Source organism: Sciurus vulgaris (genome assembly GCF_902686455.1).
Source record: "Sciurus vulgaris genome assembly, chromosome: 14".
Classification (NCBI taxonomy): Eukaryota; Metazoa; Chordata; class Mammalia; order Rodentia; family Sciuridae; genus Sciurus; species Sciurus vulgaris.
The window spans coordinates 98,476,915-98,499,991 of record NC_136475.1 but is presented as its reverse complement, the minus strand read 5'-3'; the positions used below and the strand labels follow the sequence as shown (position 1 = coordinate 98,499,991).

The 23,077-nt window shown below is 51.7% G+C and overlaps 1 protein-coding gene across 1 annotated transcript in view; it reads right to left on the bottom strand.

Annotated features, from left to right (window-relative positions):
- MYT1L (myelin transcription factor 1 like) overlaps window positions 1-23,077 on the bottom strand; it is a 338,636-nt gene that overhangs the window by 69,306 nt on the left and 246,253 nt on the right. The window contains exons 11-15 of the mRNA XM_079110560.1: window positions 19,151-19,285; window positions 14,948-15,038; window positions 13,302-13,409; window positions 8,759-8,973; window positions 1,279-1,529 (exon numbers count right to left, since the gene is read on the bottom strand). Of these exons, the coding sequence (XP_078966686.1) occupies window positions 1,279-1,529; window positions 8,759-8,973; window positions 13,302-13,409; window positions 14,948-15,038; window positions 19,151-19,285 (800 nt within the window). The remainder of the gene's footprint in view (window positions 1-1,278; window positions 1,530-8,758; window positions 8,974-13,301; window positions 13,410-14,947; window positions 15,039-19,150; window positions 19,286-23,077) is intronic.

Genomic DNA, 23,077 nt, shown 5'->3' with positions numbered 1-23,077 from the left:
AGCACCCTGCACTGCAGCCCACTGCCCAGAAACAAACCAGAGAGCCGAGTTTCAAGATGAAGATGCTGCCAGGAGACAGGGAGGGGGCCATGGAGGACAGAAGAAGTCCCCAATAATCCTCCACTTTTCTGGCAAAAATGTGACGTCAGAGCTGGAGTGAAGCTGCTGCCTCCCAGGACCCGGCAGCGCTTCCCTGAGGATGTCCTTGCCAAGGAGGATCTGCCTACTGGGAGTCGTGGCCTGGGGCTGCCCCTGAAGTGTGCAGCATTGTCCTGGGCCTGAAGTCTTGCTGCCAAAGAGCCTCCTGAGCTCAAGCTCTGATACTCATTTAGGCTGGAGTAATGTTGGAGTTACTGTCTTAGTTTAAGACAGTAAAATATAAAATAAAGAAAATTAAGGCCTCTGTCTTGCTGGGGAGGGATCCTTCATACTAGTCTTGCATTTTATCAGCTCTGATCACAATGAAAACTGCATCCCCTAATGCTGCTCCACTACTGGGTATAAAAACAACAAAAGAAAAAGCATGTGCAAAACATAAGATTACTGACCTTTCTCCAATTCACACAAATTATACTTATTTGTAACAACTAATGTCAGAGCTGTGAGCGCATGATGCATGGCCGATGGGCTTTCCATAATGGAGAGAGTGCCCTTTGCCTATCTGGAGAGCCTGGACACACCAGCTGGCTCGCTCTGAGACACAATGGGCCGCTCCCGTCTGTGGGGCTCTCTCCGCTCTCTCTGAGCGAGGCAGTTCTGCATTCTCTGTCACTCTCCTCTAAGCAAGCGCACTCAGCCGATTGGTGAGGAAATGAACAATAGGAAAGCCCCAAACCCCTGCGCTCCCTTCTAGCATCTGTGTGATGGACTAGCAGCGCCGTGGGACTCGCTCCGGGCCATCTATTGGAAATGTGGGTGAGGGGCAGCCCGCCTCTATTTGATAAGGGTGCGGCCAAACCTTCCTCCCATTTAACGTCAGGTGCTTTGCTCTTTAAATTCAAATTGAAACGCCATGAGGATGGTGTGAGCCCACTGTTTACAGAACCGATTTTCCATCCTAAAGAGGAGGAGGCATGGCACTTCTCCTGACCCAGTCCTCCCCGGCAGGGTGCAACCGGCCAGTCTCCAGCCGCAGCTGCGCCACCTGCTTAGATGAAGGAGCGCGGGCACCTGCAGGGCGCCCCAGCTCCCGCTGCACCGCAGGTGGCTCTGCGAGACCCGGCGGGGAAGAAGCCCCGCCTCCCGGCCCACAGGAGGCCGCGGCGCAGGTGGGCGTACCCGCGCGGCGCACAGGTCCTGCGGCTTGGTGGACAGGTTCTGAGGCATCTCGCGGCAGCGCGTGGACAGGTTGAGGATGGCGGTGGCCGCCATGTGCGCGGCCTCCATGTCATGCGTGTAGTCGAAGCTGCTTTTGCTGCACGTGCTGCTGGCGCTGCTGCCGCCGCCGCAGCTCAGGTTGCTGCTGCTGCTAGGCGCATAGCTGCTGGTGGTGCTGCTGCTGGGGCTGGCGGTCTTGCAGTACCGCTTGGCTGCGGAGACACCGGACAGGAGGACTCAGGCCCCGCGCCCGGGACGGGACACACAGCCCGCCCCGCCGCCCGCCCGCATTTAAACACACAGCGATGGGGAACATGATGTGGGGGCTTTTCACAAAGGGGACCCGGGCTTCTTTCCCTTGTTAACACTGCATGTGTTCGCTTAGCGAAGGCTCGGGTGACGCTGGGAGAGAATGCACCCGTCAGACTGCCCATGCAGGCGGCCGCCATCACCCCTCCCCTTACTCCTTCCCTTTAAAGGAACACACCTGGCTTGGATCTGCTACAGAAAAGGACAATTCCAGCCTGGTCAGGGCCTGAGGAATCAGCTTGTCTAGTGGGAGAGGGTGTCATATTGGCCAGCTTGGGCTCTGGGTCCACTGCAGGTGACCCAGATTCAAGGGGGACCTGGAGATCAGCTGCTGGGGTTGTGGGGACCCTGTGCTTTGGAAATGGATTTTTGGCCGGGCACGCAGACTGGACAATGTGACCTAAACAGCTTTTATTCCATAACTCTCATACAAGCTGGGGAGGGAAACGGAGACTATCACACACACACCTGTGTCCCGGGATCAGCCCAGGGCAAGTGTCAGGACACCTCTGACTGGCTACAGGCACTACCCTTTGTGTCAGTAGCCTCTCCATCTGCCTGCAAGGAGTTTCCCTTACCAGCCTTAGGAACGGTGTTGCTTAGGAACAGCTGTCCTCACTAACAGCCAGCAGGCAATGGAAAAGAGGACTATTTTTAGAGCCCCTTAAAACCTTCTTTACCCAGATGAAAAAGTGTCTGAGTAGATGATTTATTAGGATGGGACCTTTTTCTACTAATACAGTACCACTGCCAGGTATGCCATAGGGTGTTCCTTCACGAGGGGGCATGTATCCAGCCTGAATCCAGTGGTGTGAGGAGTGACCCTGCAGGGTGTCCGCAGAGCCCCGTGCATCTAGTCTCTGCTGGTGCTCTCACCCTCCCTCAGGAGCCTCTCTGGCGAGCTGCCAGGTCAGCTAACCCTGATCCTGACTCTGACCCTGACCCTGAGAGCAGCTTGGCCTGTGTTCTGTGGCCTGGCCCTCCATGGCTGTGGCTCCAAAGAGGCCCCCACCTTGACTGGGTTTCTAGAAGCCTTGCAGCTGCACACTGCTCTCTTGGCTCACCCCCAGCACCCTGTGTCCAGACCCCAAGTGCAGCACCTTCCTCCAGAGACCAAGAGGAAGCAACACCACAAACATGCCGGCTCGCACAGCTGGCTGGTCGTCGGGAGCAATGCCAAGACATCCCCAGAACACTAACTGGGATGCAAAGGCAGGACAGCCGAGGGGCAATGCGGCTGACTAGGGTGTTGGATGGAGAGGTCACTCTCATGACACTGGGGCAGAGGTGCGAGCTGGGTGACAGGACGAGGTCGTGGGGACCAGAGCCCAGGAGGCGAGTTGGTTACCTCACCCTCCTTAGCCTCCCGCCCCGCCCCAAACCACAGAGTGCACTGCAGGAGAGGGTGGCTCCTGCTCCCAGCTTCTCTTCTGTGAGCCCGAGGGTGGCGCTATCACCCAGCCCAGAGGCAGACTGTCCTTCGTTACACACTACCCAGCATTGCCCTGGCTCCCGCGAGGGTCAGCTCAGCAAGCCTCGAGGACAGTTGCCATGTGTCCCTCCTCCTTCTGTTTCCTGAAGGCTCTCTACTAAGTAGCAGAACTGCACCTCGGGATGGGCCATGCTGCAGGGCCAAGGGCAGCCACCTTGGCCCACTAGAGGGGCCTGTCAGTAGCCTCCAAAGTCCTCAGTGTCACTGCCTGGGTCCCGTGGGATGCTCTGGAGGTGGGCTAACGTTCACACTTCTTCATCAATTAGAATATTGTTAAAAATAGGGGTATGAAACTGGAGGGAAATGGAATAATACATTCTAGGGACTTTTTTTTTTCCTTTTAATAATCTGGTGAAGGCTAGCTATTGGTTCAGGAAAAAGAGAAGAAGTGGTTCAGATAAACAGGAAAAAGAACTGTTTTGTGTTGAAACTAAATAATGTTAATTTCTAAAAAGAAAAAGTTCAAGCAATCACTTGGATCTACAGATCAACAGCAGCTAGTACTGTGGGGCTGTGGCAGGTGTGGGAGGCTTGAGTGTCCTCTTAGTGCTGGCCAGGGGCCTCAGGCAGGAGTGAGGGTACAGGGTCCTGGGGAGTTAGCTCCGTCCTGCTGTCTGCCTGTGTTGTGGTGGCTCACCCTGGGCACCACTACTGTCCACTCACAGGGCTCTGTAACGGAACTCCTCTGGCCCTCCGCCTTCTGGTGAGCCACTGCTGCATGCCCACCTCACAGATGTGGAAACTGAAGCTGACCGAGGGCAAGACAAACACATAGGAGAGCCTGGGCCACAGTCAAAGCTGCAGGCCGCCTGGTCTTGTCCAGCATTCTATCTATGAAACATGCTACATCTGTGGAGTCTGTTCAGTGGATCTCAATAGCGATCCCACTTCCACTCTCTCTACTTGGATTGCTTGAAATGATCTTGAAGTTACGCAATGTCAGCAGGATGGGGTGCCTCCTACCCAAGTGTCTAAACCTCAGAAGCCACATCTGGTTTATACCAAGAGCATAGTTCATAATTTTAGCAGGCAAGTAAACTGTCAATCAATTTTTGATACACCTGTCAACTCATTTCACTCAAACAAGCAACTATGACAATATTTATCACCATATCTATCCTTTTACTAAATATAAACAATAATTTTTTGTGATATTAAAAACAAAAATAAGAGTGTCCGTACTTCAGGTCATTCAGGAAAGGAATGATCCTAATATTGCCTATTTGTAAATGTCCACAAATGTCCCTTAGTGTCAGTACACTTGGGCTGCACTTAACATGCTCTGGGTCATGATGGTGACTCGGAACTGCAGAGAAGGGAAAGGACGTTAGCCAGCGATGCTCCCACATGCTGCTCCCCAGGACTGACCAAGTCCCTGCTTTGTCAGATGAGAGCAACCTAACAGAGACCAAATGCATGGCAAATAACAAACAGATTTTTTTTTTTTATACCAGGGATCAAACTCAGGGCCTTATACATGCTAGGCAAGTGCTCTACCATTGAGCTCCACTCTCAGTTCCCACAGATATATTTTAAAGTCAATTGCTTTTCCATCAAAGAGCAGACAGCATTTGCTAAGGTCCTGGGTGGATCCTGTAGGGACAATCACCATGTGGAGGATTAAATCTGGATGCATATGCAAATTTAAAAGTCCAAAGCAAACAAACACAAACTTCCCACCAGAACCTCTTCCTAGCCTACTCTGCTTGTGCAAGTTCTTACTGAACATGTACAGCTCTTTCTCCTAGGAGTATCTTTTCCTTCTGCATTAGCACTTGCCTGCAAGGAATAGATAAATATGCCCTTACAACCCAGAATTTCCATGAAAACCAGACAAAAAATGTGAGCAGAGGATATCCATCCTGAGGTCAGGACTTCCACTGGGGAGCTGGTGGCCTTGAGGCCTGCCTAGTCCATGTGATCTCTGGCATTGTAATCTTGCAACCCTGGTACTCAGAGCTTTTACCATGAGCGCATAGTTCACCATAAGCACGTTAAAATGTGGATGCAGACTCTTACATGGAAAAAAGGAGCTGCCTTTTGTCAAATAGCCTGTTAGATAAAGTCTGCAATGCAGATGGTGTGCAGACAGGTCTTGGAAACATCTGTCCATGGGTCACCCACACTTCACGTGGCTCCTGCCTGCTCTACTTGCCCTGCACTGCACAGGAGACCCAAGCACAAGGCCTCCTGCCCACCAGAAGCTTCTAGCCTGGTGGGAAGACAGGGGGTGAAATGACCCAAGGGCTCTGAGACATGGAGCTGCCCCCCAGGCTGCAGAGAGCAGAAGTGGATTCTGCACAGAGGGTGTCTGGAAAGGAGTTGGGGAAGGGCCTCAGAAGAGGCTGGGAGGGTCTCAGAAAACCTAGCAAAGGAGTTGCCCTGGAGCTAAGGCAGGATGTGTGTGACAGGAGAACAGCTCCAGAGGAGCTGCAGAGGGTGCAGGCCGGAGCTGCTGGCGCAGTGTCCAACATAGCTACCTGGGGTCCTGGGCTACAAGCCTGGGCCAGGGAGGAGGGCAGGACAGGAAAGTGAGGAGGGGTTTGTGGAGTGGAAGAGGAGGCTCCAAGGTGAGCTCGAGGTCTGAGCTTATCAAATTTGAAAGTCGGGAATCGTCAAAGGGAATAGCCACAGAAGGGAGCCCACGTAGGCTGCGGACTGAACAGATTCCAACAACTTGGGTGGTAACATGCTGCCCGGAGGTGCTGCAGAGGTGCCTTAGATCCAGGTCAGCAGCTTCTCCTGCAAAGGTGTCTGTAGTGATCACTGAATTCCCTGGCAGCTGAGTGGTCACTGTCCTGGCTCCTCAGCTCTGCCTCTGTTCAGCAACCCAGGCCACAGGTGAGCATGGGAGCCGCTGTGAGCAGCTTTAATGAGGTTTAAATTTCACATAGTTTTACATTTCATGGGATTCTCCCCTTCTTTTGTTTTATTTCTCCAACTACTTAGAAATGTTAAGCCATTCTTAGCTCACCAAAGGACACAGGCAGGAAGGATAGTCCTGGAGCTCTGGAGTAGACAGGGCCTACATGTGTGAGGTGCTTGGCCTTCACACGTCCCCCTCTGTCACCCATGGACTTCCCAAGATGGCCGGTGATGGTAAGCTTTTTTACAGCTGCCCAGACGAGCTGTCTTCCTCCAGGCTCCCAGGGCCTCTGACTGTCCTCAAGAACCCATGGGTGGCTCTATCTTCATGCATTTCTCCTGCAACTTGAGGCTGGAGTGTGCAATCTGCACCTTCCATCAAGCTCACCCAAGCCCTCCAGGCAGAGGGGAACCCTTGCTTCCCTGTGCATCAGGGTCTTCCACAGCCTTACGTTTATCCGCCAACTCTTCTCTGAAGGAAAGATCAAACTGAAAGGCCACGAGCCACTGGCGGTGTCTGGGGAGGCAGGGGTGAAGGGGAGGTTGCGGAGTGCAAAGGCTTGCTTTGACCACAGCTGCAAGCGTGGGGGTGAGGCCCTGAGGCTGGGGAGGCCGCTCTGTTCTGTTCCAGTCTGCTCCTCCAGGCCCTGCTGTTTCCTAAGAACCACACTTTTCTACACAGGCTGATTCTGAGGCTTCTTAAGGGAGCAGTGTCTGCAGCCTCTGTGCACAGGAGGCCAGACTGGGAGGACACTCCAGAGGCAAGGACCACACCCAGCTCCAGTCCTGCACAGTTCTGACCCAGCAGTCTTGCTGCAGTGGGCACTTCCTTAACCTTTTAAAAACCTGTCAGATGAACATAGCAGCTCAAAGGTGGAGCTGTCCATTTGTTTTCTAGTAGATTTTAGTGCTAAAGTGCTATATTTCCTTTTCTCTTGCTTTCCAGAAGACATGGGGCTGAGGATCCACCCTGCATCCTCAGGACAATCTTATTTCCCAGTGAAGCCATGAAAAGCATGGGCCAGTCTAATTTTCCAACAACAGGTGTTGCTGGGCCTGCAACATAGCACCTGTGATTCCTGGGCATCCATCCCTCTCTCTGATGGGCAGAGGGTGGCAGACAGCCTCATCTCTGCTGACTTCCCGAGAGCTGTGGAGCAACACCCAGCCCTACTCTGCTCTCCAGACGATGAACGGTGGACCTGCAGATGACCACCAGTCTGCCCAGCATCGCGCAGCTAGCAGCCGCAGGCCGAGAGGGCCCCGCAGTCCTGGAAGGGCACACAGCCTCCGGGCAGTTTTGCCCTCTGCTCGACACCCTGGAGCTCCCACCGGTGGAGGCAGAGCCGCCACAGGGCCAAGGTTAAAGAAACCCAGCCGCCTAGCACAGCCATAGGCAGGTGCAGAAATGAGCTCTTGGGAAGGATTCCCAGGGCACCTTCAGTTATGTGAACGACATTTTCTTTTGACCCTTCGCTTGCAATCAAATGAATGAGATTACAACAAATCCTTATCATGGCTGGCAATTATTACCACAAACACAGTAAAACCAAGTAATTACCTTTATATACCCTGTAGCCACTCCCTTTTTCCCACTTGCATCGAGGAGTTGATATGCAGGGATAATCAATACGTGACACCTAACAGGAATGTTAGATTCTCCCCACTGTACAAATGGATGACCATTCAGGCAAGAAACAGCACAGCTTAGAAGCATGAAGTAACTTCTACTGGACTGTAAAGAGGTGCCTGAATTTCCTTGGTGTTCAATTTAAATATTTTTTTCACATATGTGTTGTGATTTTTAATTAAATGCCTTTTTCAGAGAGGAGCCCCCAAACCTTAAAAACCCACCTCCATCCCTCTACCTAAGAGCACCAAGGAAAGAACTTCATACCCTGAGTTCAGAAGGTAAGATTTGCCAGCTAGTTTCTATATTCTAGAATTTAAAGCAGCCATGTGGTCAGATAAGTAAGTAAAATAAAATAAATAGAGTCTGCCCTCAGGGGTGAGCTACTTACCAAGTGAGCTAGCTGGGAGATGGAGGGTAACCAGCTTTCGCCCCTGGAGATGTTCAGTGGGCATGTGGGTCCAGCTGCATCCTTGCCAGGAGAGCAGCAAGTGCCCCAGACATCAGACCAGGTGGCACCCAGAGGCTGGCCCTTTCCTCAGCCTATCCTCCCAGGTAGATGAGGAACAGGTCCTGACCTGCTGCAAGAGCTGGCCAGGTGGAGGTTGCCAGCCTGTGGCTGCATATCAGAGCCATTGGGAACCTTCTAGAAATACTACTGTTCAGGTAACACCAGGGATTCCAGATTAATTGGTCTGGGGTACAGCCTGGGAATGAGGAACTGAGGAAAACCTTCTCCCCAGTGATTCTAATGTGCACCCAGGGTTGAGGGCATTGAAGAAATGAGAGTTTCTCCAAAATCCCCCACTGCTCCCTCTGCATGGTCTGTCTTGGGACATCTATTAAAAAGAGGTGGGGGTATAACAGCATGAGGACCCTGTTATACCCTCACCATGAGACTCAGGGAACCAGGCGCTTCTCTACATCCCACAAGCTGCAGAACCTATTGCTCTGGAATTGCTGGGGACAGCTGTCCCTCTACCCAGAGGACATGGCCTCTCAGCACGGGTGCTGTGCTGTGCACGTCGTGCTTGGCACCCCTGCATGACCACCAGGCTGGGCAGATCTGCGGCACATGGATACACACAACAACAACATCAGCAATGGCAACGTGTCTCTCATGTATACGAGTGTGCACCTCCTACCATCGTCATGTCCTTTGGGGGATATGTCCCTGGTTTGCACCTTGGGAGCTATGGCTCTCTTGCCATAAGTATGGTTGTCGAAACTGTTGTACTCAAACGAAGTCTTGGAATATTTCTCGAGCTCCTTGGCCAGGTTGGAGCGCGGCGTGGTTGTGGGGACATTGTTTCTGTAGCCATACTGAGGAATCTCGAGCTGCTTTACAAAGCACATTGGCCTGGAAGTAAACAAGACAACAGACAACAGCTTGCTTTCTCGCAGCCGTGCATATCAGTAGCATACGCCTCCTTTCCTACAGGAGTCAGGGAGTTGGGGGCTTGCACTGAAATCACAGTGTCACCTTCCCAAGCAAGGGCAAAGTGTGCTTTGATCACACAGCCCCAAAGAAGCCACCTGCCTAAAGTCCATGCTGGAGACAGAAAGAACAAGAAATAAAATACCTAAGTGTTCTGTGTGTCTCTCGTCAGAGGACGGGTGGGTGCAATGGAGATATGAGATATGAGGATGAGGGAGGATCTGACACCCGGGTCTGGTCTTTGCAGTGGTCACAGAGAGGTAGAATCACACAACCATGAGACACTAGAAAACTTCCCTTAAAAGGAGGAGGAAATAAAGACATACTCTTAGAGACACAGACCGGAACGAAACTAGATTTGTCTAGCTGGACGATAGAGCAGAGTGGGATTAGACAATCTGTCAACTATCTGTATGCTCCTGTAGTATTTCAGCCAGCAGACATTCCTTTTAGACTTTGGGATAAAATATGTGAATGGAGAACATTCAGTTACTGTCCATCTACTCACTGGTACTCGCCTGCTGTGAGCGCGTGTCTGTTGGCAGGTGTCTGACTCAGACCTGGAAGCCTTGGGCTTCGACTGCGTGTCTTCGTAGCCCCGTGGTGTAGGACAGGGCTCCTTCCACCCTCCACCCAACTTCTGCTTTGGGTGGAGGGTGGAAACTCATACACTTAAACATGGAGCCTGCAGTCTGATCAGCCTTTCTCCTCGGGCGGGGTGTTTGTAAAACGTTTAGGTGTGTTCCCACACAAGCACTGTGATAGTGCACTGTGGCCATGTGGAAAACCGGACTTCACGGGTGGGGACTTTCCTGATGATTCTTTCCGCTTCTGAATCATGTGAAAACATATTTTAAAATAAAGACCCAAGAAAGGCTGATGCTTCAGTAGGAAGAAACAAAGTGCGGGGGCTGTAATTAGCCCTGAGTGCCACCCCATCTGGCAGCTGGGTGCCAGGTCTGGCCGTGTCTGCAGGGAGGACGCCAGCTGGAGGCCCCGGGTGGAGACCTGCAGGTGCTCTGCTCTTCAGCTAAGCTGTCTCCCCAGGGACTGTGGGCATGGCCCTCTCCCCTAGAGTCCACCTCCCTCTGAAGGTGGCACATATCTGAACACACACATCATCCTCCTGGCCAGAGGGACAGAAACTTCAAGACGATTGCTTTACTTTTCATGGCTATGAAAGCACTACAAGAATCATTGAAAAACGTTTAGAAAATATGAGGACAATTTAAAAATCACCTACGGTTCTTGCAGAGATTAAAAACTGTAAAGGTTTTGGTTGTTTTTTGGTTGAATTGGTGCATTTAATAGTTATCTAACAGTTAAGAAATACTATTTGTACACAATTCATATTTTATCTCATATGGAATTTAACTTTACTTTTTGATGCTTAGGCTTTGAAAAGAGTTCTTAACTGCGTATTAAAATTAATGAATAACATGCTATTTAACTATTTTCAACTTTAAGAATTATTTTTTGTTATTATAAATTCTGACTCCATATGCATTCATGACCACAATCTATTTCTTCTGTGGTTATTTCATGAATTTATATTGTTTTTTAGAGCGATTACAAAGCTTGGATAGCTGGAATTTTTAAAAAGGAAAGCAAGCCAATTTCTATGTTGCTAACTAGCACCTGTTTATGTCACCTTTGTAATGACACAGGATGGTAAAATATCCATTCGTTTACCAAATTACCAACTTATTTATCTTGATTCACTAATTTATACTGATCGAAGCAAGGAAATGATGTACAAGTGTTTGGTCGTATTTGGGGGGCATTTTGCCAGGTAATCCTGGGATGCCTATGTGGAGAAGACCCTGGAGCAGGCCTTGGGAGTGTGGAATGCTTTTTGTTTAAGTGACCTGAGGTTCTGGAGAAGGGGCCTTTCTTCTTGTTCGAGGGAGATGCTGCCTTCAGGTAAGTTTGGGCTAGAACCTCGGGTTTGGGGAAAAGCGCTCAGGAAAGAGGCTCCCGGGTCTGCAGGTGAGGAGCACCTGGGCCGGCTGGGGACCCGCTGGGACTGGCACTATACTCCTTCACCTGTCACAGGCAAGGGCCAGGGCAGAGGGGAAGAGGGTGCGGCCCCAAGGAGCTGTGGGCTGGGGTGTAGGGGCACTGCAGTCCCACAGACCAGAGTCCTCTTCAAGTCTCAGGTTCTCAGTGGCAGGTTCACTCAAACACTTTTTTATCTTAAACTTGACCAGTCACATTATTGTAGGTCTATTTTTTCCTTCCTTCTTTTCTTGTTCCATTGAGTGAGCACTTCCACCTGGAGATGCGGGTGTACAGAGCTGCTGGGACAGACACCTGTCTTCCAGGTGCTTGCACCTGGTCCCAGGTCAGGCTTTTGATGCTGGAAAGCATGCAAGAGCCCTAGCAGCAGGGCCAGCATGCCTGACCGGTGGGGGAGACCGAGCTACAGCACTCGGTCTGCATGGCCCATGGTGGCTCCTGGCGCAGGGCTTCCCTTCCTGCTAAGGGTACTGTCCAACCTGCTCATCACACCACCCAGAGGCATGATGGGAGCTGTTTGTCCCTGGCCTTGGCTAGCTGGCATTGCCGCAGCTGTCCCCTAACCAACCCAAAGCAATGCTGAGACACAAGGCCACAGAAATCACACCACACAGCTGCTTTCGGCTGGCCTCAGGTGGGAGACCGTGTCTGAGCAGGTTGACATTTGCAACTGCTTGTGTCTCAGTGGTCTCAAGCCCCCCATGGGCTTCTCACTGAGGCTGGACGCAGCACTGCTACTGGAAACAGACCCACACCTGCGTGAACAGCACAGCTCCCTGCTGATTTCAGGAAGGGGCCACATACAGGTCTAACTTTCGTGGATCTAGTAACAGTAGGCTGAAGAAAATTAAAATTCTGAATGTGCTTCAGCTACAGATCGCTCTTTGTCCTCCTTCAATATTTCCTTTGGTTGTCAGTCCCTTCCTGAGGCGGCCAGGGGCTTCGATTTGAGGGTGAGGGTCTTGTGCTAACTATGGGCCCGGAGCAGGAGAAAGTTCAGTCATTTGTCTGGCATGCAGACTTGTGTCCACAGACCGAGGGTTTTGGGAGACAGAGTCTGTGAGACAGGTACGTCGTCACACTCGTCACACCCTGAGGGTGTGCAACGTCAGCACCCATGAACAAAAAATAAAAATTTATTGAAAGGCTCTTTTTGACTGTTGGAACCATAGATTCTTTTTATGTTTGTATTTTACTTAATTAAATTTTTCTAATTTTCTGTAAATATTTAAACTTTTCTATTGGAGGAGAGAGGTAATTTAATTACTGTGGTAAAATAATGTAAGAAACTGTGAAATAATACACAAGAACCAAAAAGATATTCACCTCCCTTGCATGGTGACTTTCTCCATGTGATTTATCCCAAAGAATAATTTAGCAGGAGCAAAATGTTGTATCTATGGAAAAATGTTTGTCATTAATAGTAGAGTTGGAAACAAGCTGAACGCCTGGGAGCTGGCACCTGGCTGCTGGACTGGGGGCATCTGCCCGGTGGATGTGCATGGCCCTGAAATGGCGGTCAGGAGTGTGCAGAGGCAGGGGCATGGATCTGATGGGTCTGGTGCGACACTCAGGAGATGCGGAAGGCCCGTGGTGGTGGCGGTCATGTGGACAGGACTCGGGGCAGACGCGGACTGAGAGGCGTATGTAGATCCTAGGGCGGGGGTCCCTCCTCTGCCTCCCGGCCCGCCCCTCCCGACCGCAGCACAGCTCTTCCCCACTGCCCACCTCCCGGTTCTGCATGCAGTGATTCCGTGATGTCAGCTAAGTTCCCAAACCGTCTGCGCTCCAGCTTTCTGGCTTGTCGCACGGTGGCAGTCACGCCCACCCCGCCTACACCGGGTGCTTGGGGGTGAAAGGCCATGACGGCCTTTCACAGGTGAAGCTCCCGTCTTTGTGCAGGGAGTGTTCACAGGCTTACGTTCTCAAACACCCTGCCTCCAGATTGAGATGAAATCGCTTTGGGCAGCTTCTTAGTCTTCAAAGCTTCCCTCCACTTAGCATTCACAGAGTTATGTCAGGGCCAGAAAGAAAACCAACAGTACTGGGCCCAGTGCTCTCCCCCAGTGTGCTGGGCCCCTGGAGACCAGGCGGGAGCGGGCCCTGCTCGGCCCCGCACAGCCACCTGGCATCCTGCCACCCAGGGGCGATCCACCTTGGAGTGTCCGCGCTCAGGTGCCCTGGGGTGATGGAGGGTGGACCTCATGGATGGCACACTCCTGTGTGGGTACCTGAGGACTCGGTCCGAGGCCTGGTTGGACTTGGACACATCGCAGCTCTGGTGCTTTTCTTGGGCCTTTGCCAATTTCTCTGCTGCAGCAATAGGGCATCCAGAGAGGCTGCAAGTGCAAAAGTGGGGTTTAATGGTTTGCTCGAATGGCGTCACAGCACCCCAGTCCAACCACCATCTCCTCTCCCCCGGTGAAGGGGTGGGACCCAAGGGGTGGGGGTGGGGCTGGGCAGCTCCTGAGCCCAGGGCATTCCGATGGGTGGGCTGGTCATGCCACGTCATGGCTTGTGTGATCCCCTCCAGGAGCGCACTGCAGTGCTGATGGCAGCGCCTGGCAGGAAGGCGGGCCACCCTTCTCGAGAGAGTGGCCACGCCCGTGTGCTGGAGAGAACAGGAGCCAGGCAAGGTCCAGACAGGGATTCCACTCGGGCACTCCCACCACGTCTGGAGATGGGCCATCAAGGGCTCAGGAGGGTGTGGCTGTGAGCAGCCCAAGAACGGCAGCAAGCCGGTTCTACAAAGTGGACCTGGGCTTTGGCCCATCTGTCTGGCCTGTGCCCGCTCCTGTTCTCCGAAGAGGGAAAAGGGGAAGGGAGGAAGCAGAGTCATCTCCAGGACTGCACTAAAACATTTTTAAACTGAAGAGTTCAGGTTGCTTGACCTGGAAGGAAGCAGAAGCAGGCTTGTGTGTCTGAGCCACTTCTCGAGAGCTCGTTGAGTGTCCACAGGTGTGTGCGGAGGCCCACTCCAGTGGCTGAGGGTGGCGGGGTCTGTTCTGCGAGTGCTCACTGGCACAGCACTGAGCGCCAGCCCACCCTGCACCACGTCCTCCTGTGTGCGAAGCACCAGGACACCTCTGACAGGCAGAGCAGTGACTCCTTCATTGTGAGGTTAACAGGCGTGACCAGGGTTGCCAGCCACACAGGAAGGACTGGAGTGAAGCCTTACAGATTCCTCTACATAGACAGTTTGTTGGAGCTTGTGAAGTTCACACCACAGCTGGAAACGGGGCTCAGCAGTCACTTTTCTGCACTGAGGACGGGATGCTATCTAACATGAACTGGACATTGTGAAGACCTGAGTCTCCAGAAAGCTCAAGCAGACAGGAAGAGGACAGGAGGAGGCTGAGTCTGCTGCACCCTGAAGTGTGCTTCTGAAGATGTGTCCATAGAGCCACCATCCAGTGAGGGCTATCCATGTGCAGCATCCCACCACTTCCTGTGGCAGCTTTGGACGTCTGCACATATTTTAGCCAAGTCCACTCTGACCTGGGGTCTTGGCAGAGTGCCAGGGGCAGCCAGGGCGAGTCATGCGCGGCACTGTGCCACTGGATTCCAGTCCACGTTCCCGTGTGGCGAGCAGCAGACAGCCCGCACACACCCAGGGATAACTGGCCCTTGATACCTCTCTCTAGTTCACTGTCAGGGTCCCTCACATTCTGCACCAGGCAGGGTGCCTTGGAGGGCAGTGCCCCCATTATGACAGGTGGGCAGACAACTGAACAGGTGCCTCTCCCCACGGGGTGGCTGAGCCTCGGCCTTCCATGCCTTGCGAATACCACTTGGCCCTTTAGAAGCAAGATGTGAGGACACGAGGGGCTTGTGGGGACAGTGCACCCATGGTGGGGCTGAGCGGCGTGTGGCTTACCTTCTGTGAGAGTTCCTGTTGCTATTCACATGCCCTCGCCCTGTGCAGCCCGGAGTGGGACACTTGAGAACATTTTCATGCATGGCAAGAACTTGACAAGGAGAGGCAAAGAAAACAGCCCAGCATTAAAACAGAGAAATGGTCAGAATTCAAGAATATGCAATCATTTTACAGAGGCTGGGTTAGTCTAGACAGACAGGCTTACGAACGTCCGTGATGAGCATGATCAGGAGAACACAAGTCAGGAGAGAAGCAAGTCTGCACCGCACTGACTGGCATGCCACGCGGAGTGCGCTGGGGGCCAGGGCCAGAGAGCGCCGTCCTGAGCGGCCCCGGTGGGTCGGGGAAGCCAGGCCTCCCAGCCTGTCCCACGCACGAGCACCGGATGCCGAGTAGCCGGGTAACCGCGTGTGGAATAGGCATTTCAACTGCACACAGGTGCTTGAAAACAGTGCCGTGAGCGCGGTGGCTAGCGTGAGCAGGACCCCGACCGCATTTTTAAGTATGTGAACCAAAGTCACTTTTGTTAGGAAACAAGCACCTTGCTATACTTTAAGCAGGATGGACTGAGTAGTGAGAGGTACTGTTGTGTTTTTGGCAAGTGGGAGGGGCAGCAGGGACAGTACCTGGGGTGAGACTACCTGCTGTGGGCAGCAGAGCCGTGCAGACTGACTAGCATGGCCCTGCCCTGCCTTGTCTGTGCTCCCTCTTCTCCAGCCCTCAGTGTCCACTCTGCTGCTCTGCATCCGGGGAGCTCAATGCTGGGGCATCAAGACAGCAAGCCCACACAGGCCTCCTTCCAATGGGCTGTCTGCCCACTCCGACGGCTCTGCGGCAGCTCTCCCAGCCACACGGTACGCCTGGGAAGGCTGCTGGGGTCCACTCACTGGCCACATCTCTGTGTTTCCACGACTAACTTCCCCTCTGGCTGGGGCTGCTTCTCCTGAGCTCTGCAGGCCCTGGGGCCTGCAGCCACGTCTGCGATGTGGCTGCTATTGGAGTTCACACCTGGTGCGCCACTTCCTTGAACGGAGCCCACTTAGCGTTAGTGTAAGGGCTTTGGCTCCTGTGCCCCCTGCCTTTCTCAGGTGTGACCTAGGCTCAACACACAGTGTCAGAACAGTGAGGTCACCTTCAGCCAATCTGGTGGTGGGCCCTGGAGTGGGTTCACAGGTTTTCTTCTGGGGAGATCTAGACACAAGGCCCCACCTCAGAGGGCAGCTCCTCGGCCTCCAACTTCCTGCCCGCTGCCCTTCCCTCTAGGCTCGGTTGACCCATGTCACCGGGTCTTCATTCTCTCCCACTTCCCCACGGCTCTGCCGGAAGGGCACACAAATGCTCCCCGACATGGCTTCCCCTCTGCAGGAACAGGCCTCTCTGTTCCCTTGCCAAACTTTGCTAAGATAAAGCCCTTGCTGGGGGCAGCACACTCCCTCCAGGCCTGACCACTCTGTCTCCTGATGACGGAGACGCAGGCCCCTCGCCATCCACACTGCGATGAGATCTGCTCGCCCCCTGGTCTGTGGGTGGCTCCAGATTCCATACTGAGCACAGGCCCTCCCTGCGCTGTTCCCCTCCAATGCTGAGGCCTCAAGGGGATGCTCCCGTCAGCGGGCACAGCAGCGTGGGCTGTCCTGTGCCTTGGACTTCTGGGACCTCGGGCACTACTTCATGCCTGGGGCTCTTCAGAGGAGCCCCCTTTCTCGGTTTTGTCTGATCCCTCTCACTTCCCTTCCACCTGCTGCCCTCCCTGTCTCACCTGTCCACAGGTGAGAGGCCACACCTCTGCTGCTGGGAGCCCCCTGCTGGCTCCCCATGCTCGCCTCTTCTCCTTGGGCAGCCCTTCTCCGTTTCCACCTCTGCTGCTAGAGGGTGGTGTCCTCCAGCTCTGAGCCTGCCCTCAGGCCACGGGCAGCTTCCACAGGACCCTCACACTCTCTTCAGTGTGACCTGCTCCCCACTTCCTGTCTGTTCTCACCCCCTCAGAAGGCACCCTCCTGGGGGTCTTCCTGTGCATGCCATGGTCTTGCTCCCCATCAGCCTATCTCTGGAATGTCGACTCCGCCTCCAGCTTCTCCAGGTCCTGGTCTTGTGTGGACCCCAACTGAAGCCTCCTTCTCTGCCCATGGGACGATGAAGTGTCACCCTGGGGTCCCAGGTTCAGGCCTGGACCACTCCCCACAGTGCCCAGCACAGCTGCTGGTGCATGGGGCAGCCCTGGGAGGCACTGTCTGGGCTCAGCCTGTTTCTCTGCCGGACTGGAAGCTCCCAGGGCTCAGAACCAGGTCTCCTCCAGCCACACACCTGCTGTGGTCCTCACAGGGTGAGCAGAATTAGAGGAAGCCAGTCCAGGAAGGCTGGAACTGACAGAGGCTCACCACAGACCTGTCCTTTCTTATGCTCACATCCGTCCTTGTTTCTTACAGACCCTTCCATGAGCAAATCCACAGCAGTGCTTTACGGTAGATGTGCTGGAGAATGTTCCTGGACAGGGTCAGCTTCCTCATGCTAAGGTGACACCACCCAGGCCCCCACCATCTCCTGCTTAGGTGACACTGCAGTGCTCTGACGCAGGGGAGAGACAGGACTGAGCAACCTTCAGCATGGCAGAACACAGCCCACATTCCTGCTCTGTTTAGAGGTTTCCTGTGGAGACACAGACTCAGGAAAAGGAACTGTCCTGCCTTGAAGGCAAAAACTGAGACCCTAAGAGGGATTGCTTAAAATGGTAGAGCTTGGTCCTAGAGCCTCATTGTGTTGATGAGGAAAGCAGAGGACAGAGAACACACAGCCCGCCTGTGCGTCACAGGGCTTGGTAGGACTTACAATGGAACATGGAGCCTGGGTTTCAGAGAGATGGATTCACAGCCTAGCTCAGTTCTGAATGTCAGCCAGTTAGTATCGATCTGCTCAGGTTGATTTTAAAAGCATTGAGCTCCCTCAGTGTGCCAGCCACTGTCTAATCCCTGGACAGAGAAGCATGATGGACGCCCTGATTCTCATTTTCTTCATTGGAAAACCAGGACCAACACTGCCTGCAGGGTCCATGGCTTGAATGCATCAGTGTTTGTGGGTGTGAGCCAAGCACCCGACCCCAGTGTGTGCTCAGCACGTGGAAGCCGCTGCTGTAGACCATGCCGTCTCCCTGCTCATGTAACACACGGGATTGTAGCCAGACACCGAATTTGCTTGTTTTCACGACTCTTCTTTTGACCTGGAGACAGTTGCAGCAAACTGAGCTGACTGTGCTCTGTAGCCATTCGAAAACCTGGACCTCAGGCATCTATAAGAGTCTCCCTGCAGCTTCAGCAGGCTCACTGCTCAGGAACCACCAGACCACCCATTTTAGTTGGACTGGCCTCCGAGTTCCTCCAAATCATCAACTGGTCCTCCTGCCATGTCTCATGCCAGCTCTTACATTTCCCTGCCAGAAACTGTCTCAGGTAAGAGGTGAACCCTCCATGTGACTGAGACTCAAAGTCAGGATCTTAAACTCACTCTGCAGAAAATGTGCCTGTTTCCTCAACAGTTAATTCTAATTGGCTTTATATAGTTGGCATACTTCATTGCTGAAAGATAAACAACAAGAGTTCTTGTTCTAAAAGAAATAGAGCTTTTTTTCATAAACCGATTCCATATTATCAGAACCTAACTATTAAAAACTGCGAAAGATCCAAACCCACACAATTTGACCCTTCTTATTTAGGGTCTTCTAGTGTGGAAATGCTGGTGCAGCTGACGTGAAACAGACCTCATGAGTGAAAGTGGCAGAACCTCTGGGCCAAATGACGATGGGACAGTCCCAAGTCCAGGGCAGGAGAGGCCCTGTGGAGGCAGAGCAGGCCAGTGCTGGTAGACGGATGTCTCAGACACCATCTCGATTCTCTAACTAGAGAAGTGGAGGCAACCTGCCTGAGGTCACCGAGGAGGCAGAATGGAATGGGGGCCAAACCTGGTTCCGGGGGGGCTGCGGAGGGCTACTCCCAGGGCTGGTCTAGCAAGAGCTGGCACCCAGAAGGCACGGGGGCGGGGAGTGCAGGTTCCCTGCCCCCACTCATCCTGGGGCTGCCTGTCAGGGTCAGCAGGGGCCTGGTGAGCTCTGGCCGCACTGAGCCGTAGGATGGAAATGACGTCAGGTCAGAGGATGGTAGAGACAGAGCCATGTGCTAGCACTCCAAGGGCAGCGGTGAGCCGTGCACTTACTTTCTGGAGGGACCCTATCTTTGTGCGGGCATCCAGACAGACTGCGGTGATGCGGGTAAAGCCCAGTTACATGGCCGGTTCCATCACACCCGGGGGTTGGACACTTGCTCTCTTTCTTTTCTGTTCTTGAGGGATCTAAAAGTGACAACAGGTTCCAAGAGAATGAAAGTTCACCAACCAAAGACAAATGTGATCATCAACAATCCCAAGAGACCTTTGCTACTTTGAGAGACGGAGCAGGCGTCAGGCACAGGCACGACACCACACTTTTGCTGAGGTAGGCTTTTGTTTTGGGGGATTGTTCAACCTTATGCAATGTGATCATGAATCAGAAAGTATCTTAGTTTTTGTCCTAAAGAAAGAAAGAAAAGGAAAAAAAGCCCCCATTCCCCGTTCCTAACCTCAACTCTGGATTGATTGGTTTCCCGTGTGTTACATGATAAGCTGTGTTGCTCAAAGAAATCAACGTAAACAGTGATGGGACAGTGACCTTCTTAGAGAACAAGACTCCACACTGATTTCATTTGGCAGCCTCTCTGTGAAATTCAGCTGGAGAGTGTGACTCAGTCCCCATCTCTTCAGCTGAATTTCTCCTTGTCCAGAGCTCTGGTAGCACACACAGGCAGCAAAACTTGACTGCTCTGAACTTTGCTCTTGAGGATAACCACACCGTTTCTTAGCATGGCAATTCAGCATGTTTTGGAAAATAAATTGAACTCTCAGAAGGCACTGTAAGCAGATGACCAAAATGGCGGAGATCCCACCTGCAGAGGTGAGAGGCGATCAAAATGCTTCAGAAGCTGCTGGAGCAACCCTGTGTTCTGATTTCTCCGTGTGTACTTGGAACCAGAAGGAGGCTCGTGTAATGCTGTGCATGCATACACAAAATCAGGAGGTGACCCTTCTCCAGAGCCCTGCGGGCGTCTCTGTCGTGCGGTCCAGGGCCGACTTGAGCAGACATTTGGTCCAGAATGGATGCAGATGCCAAGATGTAAAGACTTTGCTAATCTAATTCTTTCCACACCCAGAACTGACCACAGTGCAAGACTATGCAGCATGATAACTTCAGAGTACTTCTGAGGCCACGCTCAGAACAAACAGTGAATCTAACCATGTGACACAATTATTTTCGACTCCAAAAATTTTGAAAACCAGTTGCTCATATCAAACATCAATAGATGTGGCTCTTGAGATTTGGTCCAGAGAAGGCTCTAGTTAAATTTTCTTCAGGGGTTTAATTCTATTATATGGATATCTCATTAATCAGGCCAATCGTGATTGCTGGAAAATACACATTTTACTTCTAGTGAAGAATTCACTTTTATTAAGAAAAAAGCTTTGTTTTAAAACCTTGACTGCTTCCGAACTTTCTTCTTCAGCTACTTATGAGGCCTGAACTAGGTGAGGACTCGCAGGACTTACTTGTGCCTCCGTGTTCACATGAAAGGACTCCCTTTCTTTTCAGTGGTGGCTGTACTGTGCCTCTCGGGTGCTGGGCCTCCTGAGCCAGGGAGGTGCTGAGGGAGGTGGCCTCACCTCGGCCTATCCTGCCCCTGTACAGGCTCCTCCGAATCCCACCTAAAGGTGTGTGGCTATGGCGTGATGGCAGCTTACAACGACCTGGTCCAGGCCTCTCTTACACGTGCAGACTGAAAGGCTGGCATTCTAACACCTTTGGATAATTTCACAAAAATATTGGTCTAATTTAGTCAATTGAAGTATAAAATAGCAGGTGCCTGGTAACAGAGGATACTTTCAGAAGAAAGTACCGATAAAAATCACAGACTAGAGATGAAAGTTTTATAACTAGATACAGATGACCCATAGAAGATAAAAAATGCCGTGGCTATTCCTAACCACCAAGAGCCTATTTCACAGGACACTGAAAACTTCTCACAAATCGTATTGTTTCCAGATTTTGAAATGTTTTGAAAATAAGTATAGGTTTTTATAAAGCCAATGTATGTCAAAATTATCCATGTTTTGGAAGACAACAAGTGTATAATCTCCTCTCGATGCATGGGGTCCTCGGTGAGGTGGGCTACGTTCCCTGCCTTGGCCATCGCCTCCACTGGATTTCTTACTTCGTACAATCCCAATTTATCTTAGAAGCAAACATGGAGGCCAACACGAGACAACTGAGCAAGCGGAGAGACCAACAATCAACCCAAAACCTTGCAACCAACAAGAGAAGACAAATTGTGACTGGTCTTAGCTTGTTCTTCAGCTGGGGCAGAGCAGATAATTGGCAGAAGACAGAGGAGGGCCATCATTTGCTTCTGACATATTAAATCAGTTTGGGGGTTGTGGGCAATGAGAATCGATGCAATATCCTTGCATCTTTACTGCAGTAACAGCCCTGGATACAGAGCGGAGACCTGCAGGGCGGTTGCAGGAATGTCACTGAGTTGGGGAGATCAGAGCCCATGACCCTCTTTATTTTAAAGGGAGCCCTAATTTCTTCATTTTCCTTTGTTGGCCTTGATTGGCTTCATTTATTTAACTCTGAATGTACTATAAACATAGACAATATGTTTACATGGAACAATATAGAAAATGCTGGTAGAAAACAGAATAACTTTCGTCAGCAGTAGATTTGGAAAAGCTGGGAGAGGGAGAAACCAATGCTTCCCACCTTATTGGAAAGCCCAAGCCTCAATCCTTCCCCTTCTCCAGAAAAGCACAGCTCAGTGTTCACCATTCATTCCCAGCCACCCCCATGCACACAGGGGAAGCAAACTCTTTGAATTTCATTTCTTGCAAAAAGCAAAGCAAAAAACAACAGCAAAATTAAACAACTCAAAATTTGCATAAAGCGACCAAGTTTGGAGGCCACGGGCACAAAGCAGCCACAGCAGCACAGACTCTGTGATAGCAAACCAGCATCCATGTTTGTGCAGGGTGCCTCTGTACTTCTCAGAGCCAGCGCTCATCCCAAAAGCCACAGCTCAGGACGCAAAGCGCAGCCTGGACTGTATTTGTGCAACAGAGCCGTCACAGGAGCAGAGGTACTATTCCTTTTCCTCCTCCTCCTCCGATTCTCAAACACTCCACGGATATTCCTCAGAGATGGTCTTTCACACCTTGTTCACAGTGATGGCTCTGTCCTTCAAAACATGCATTTCCTTTGGAACGTCACGACCCTTGGTCACCTCCACCTTGCAGTCCAGTGGTGTGCTTTGGCAGTTGGAAGGGCAGACGGCCCACCACCTGCCAATCAGGAGTGCATGGATCTGGCTAAGGCTCATCTCAAACTTGGGTTTGGTTCCAGCAGTGCCCAACTTGCCACGGAAATTATACACACACATTGAGAGGAGAATACACACCAATGTCCCAGCAGAAAAACGCAGTTTTTTTGATTTAAGTTTACACAGCAACTGATTTTCAAACTAAATTCTAAAATTTCATTATCACATCCATAGTGAGGAACTCAGAATTTGTAATGCACAGAATAAAGTGAGAAACAAACAGAAAAGATATATTTTTGGTGCTAATGTAGTAGGATTTAAGGAATTACCAATTTTATTCTTGAAATTGCTTCTTGCTTAGTTCTAAAAGAAACTTGCAAATGAGCAAACAGACCAGGCCCCTGCAGGAGGCCATGTCATAACCTGCCTCAAAGTGGACACTTGCCTCTACAAACATGGAGTCATTCATTCAGGACAGGTGTATACATGATATATTTACTATATATATGGATAATATGTATATATAGTTAAATATATAGACAAATGCCATAAGCGCCCGCATAGTTCACGAAGGGAGATTGAGCTAAAACTACCGTACTGGATAGTCTCCAGTGTTTTAGAATACACTGCATTTGAGAAACACCACAGTTAGTCCTCAGTGCAATGAATCAGTGGGGGGTGAGTGCACTAAAGAACTTGCTGTTGACTTCAGAGCCACCAGGGCTTTGCACGCCAGTGG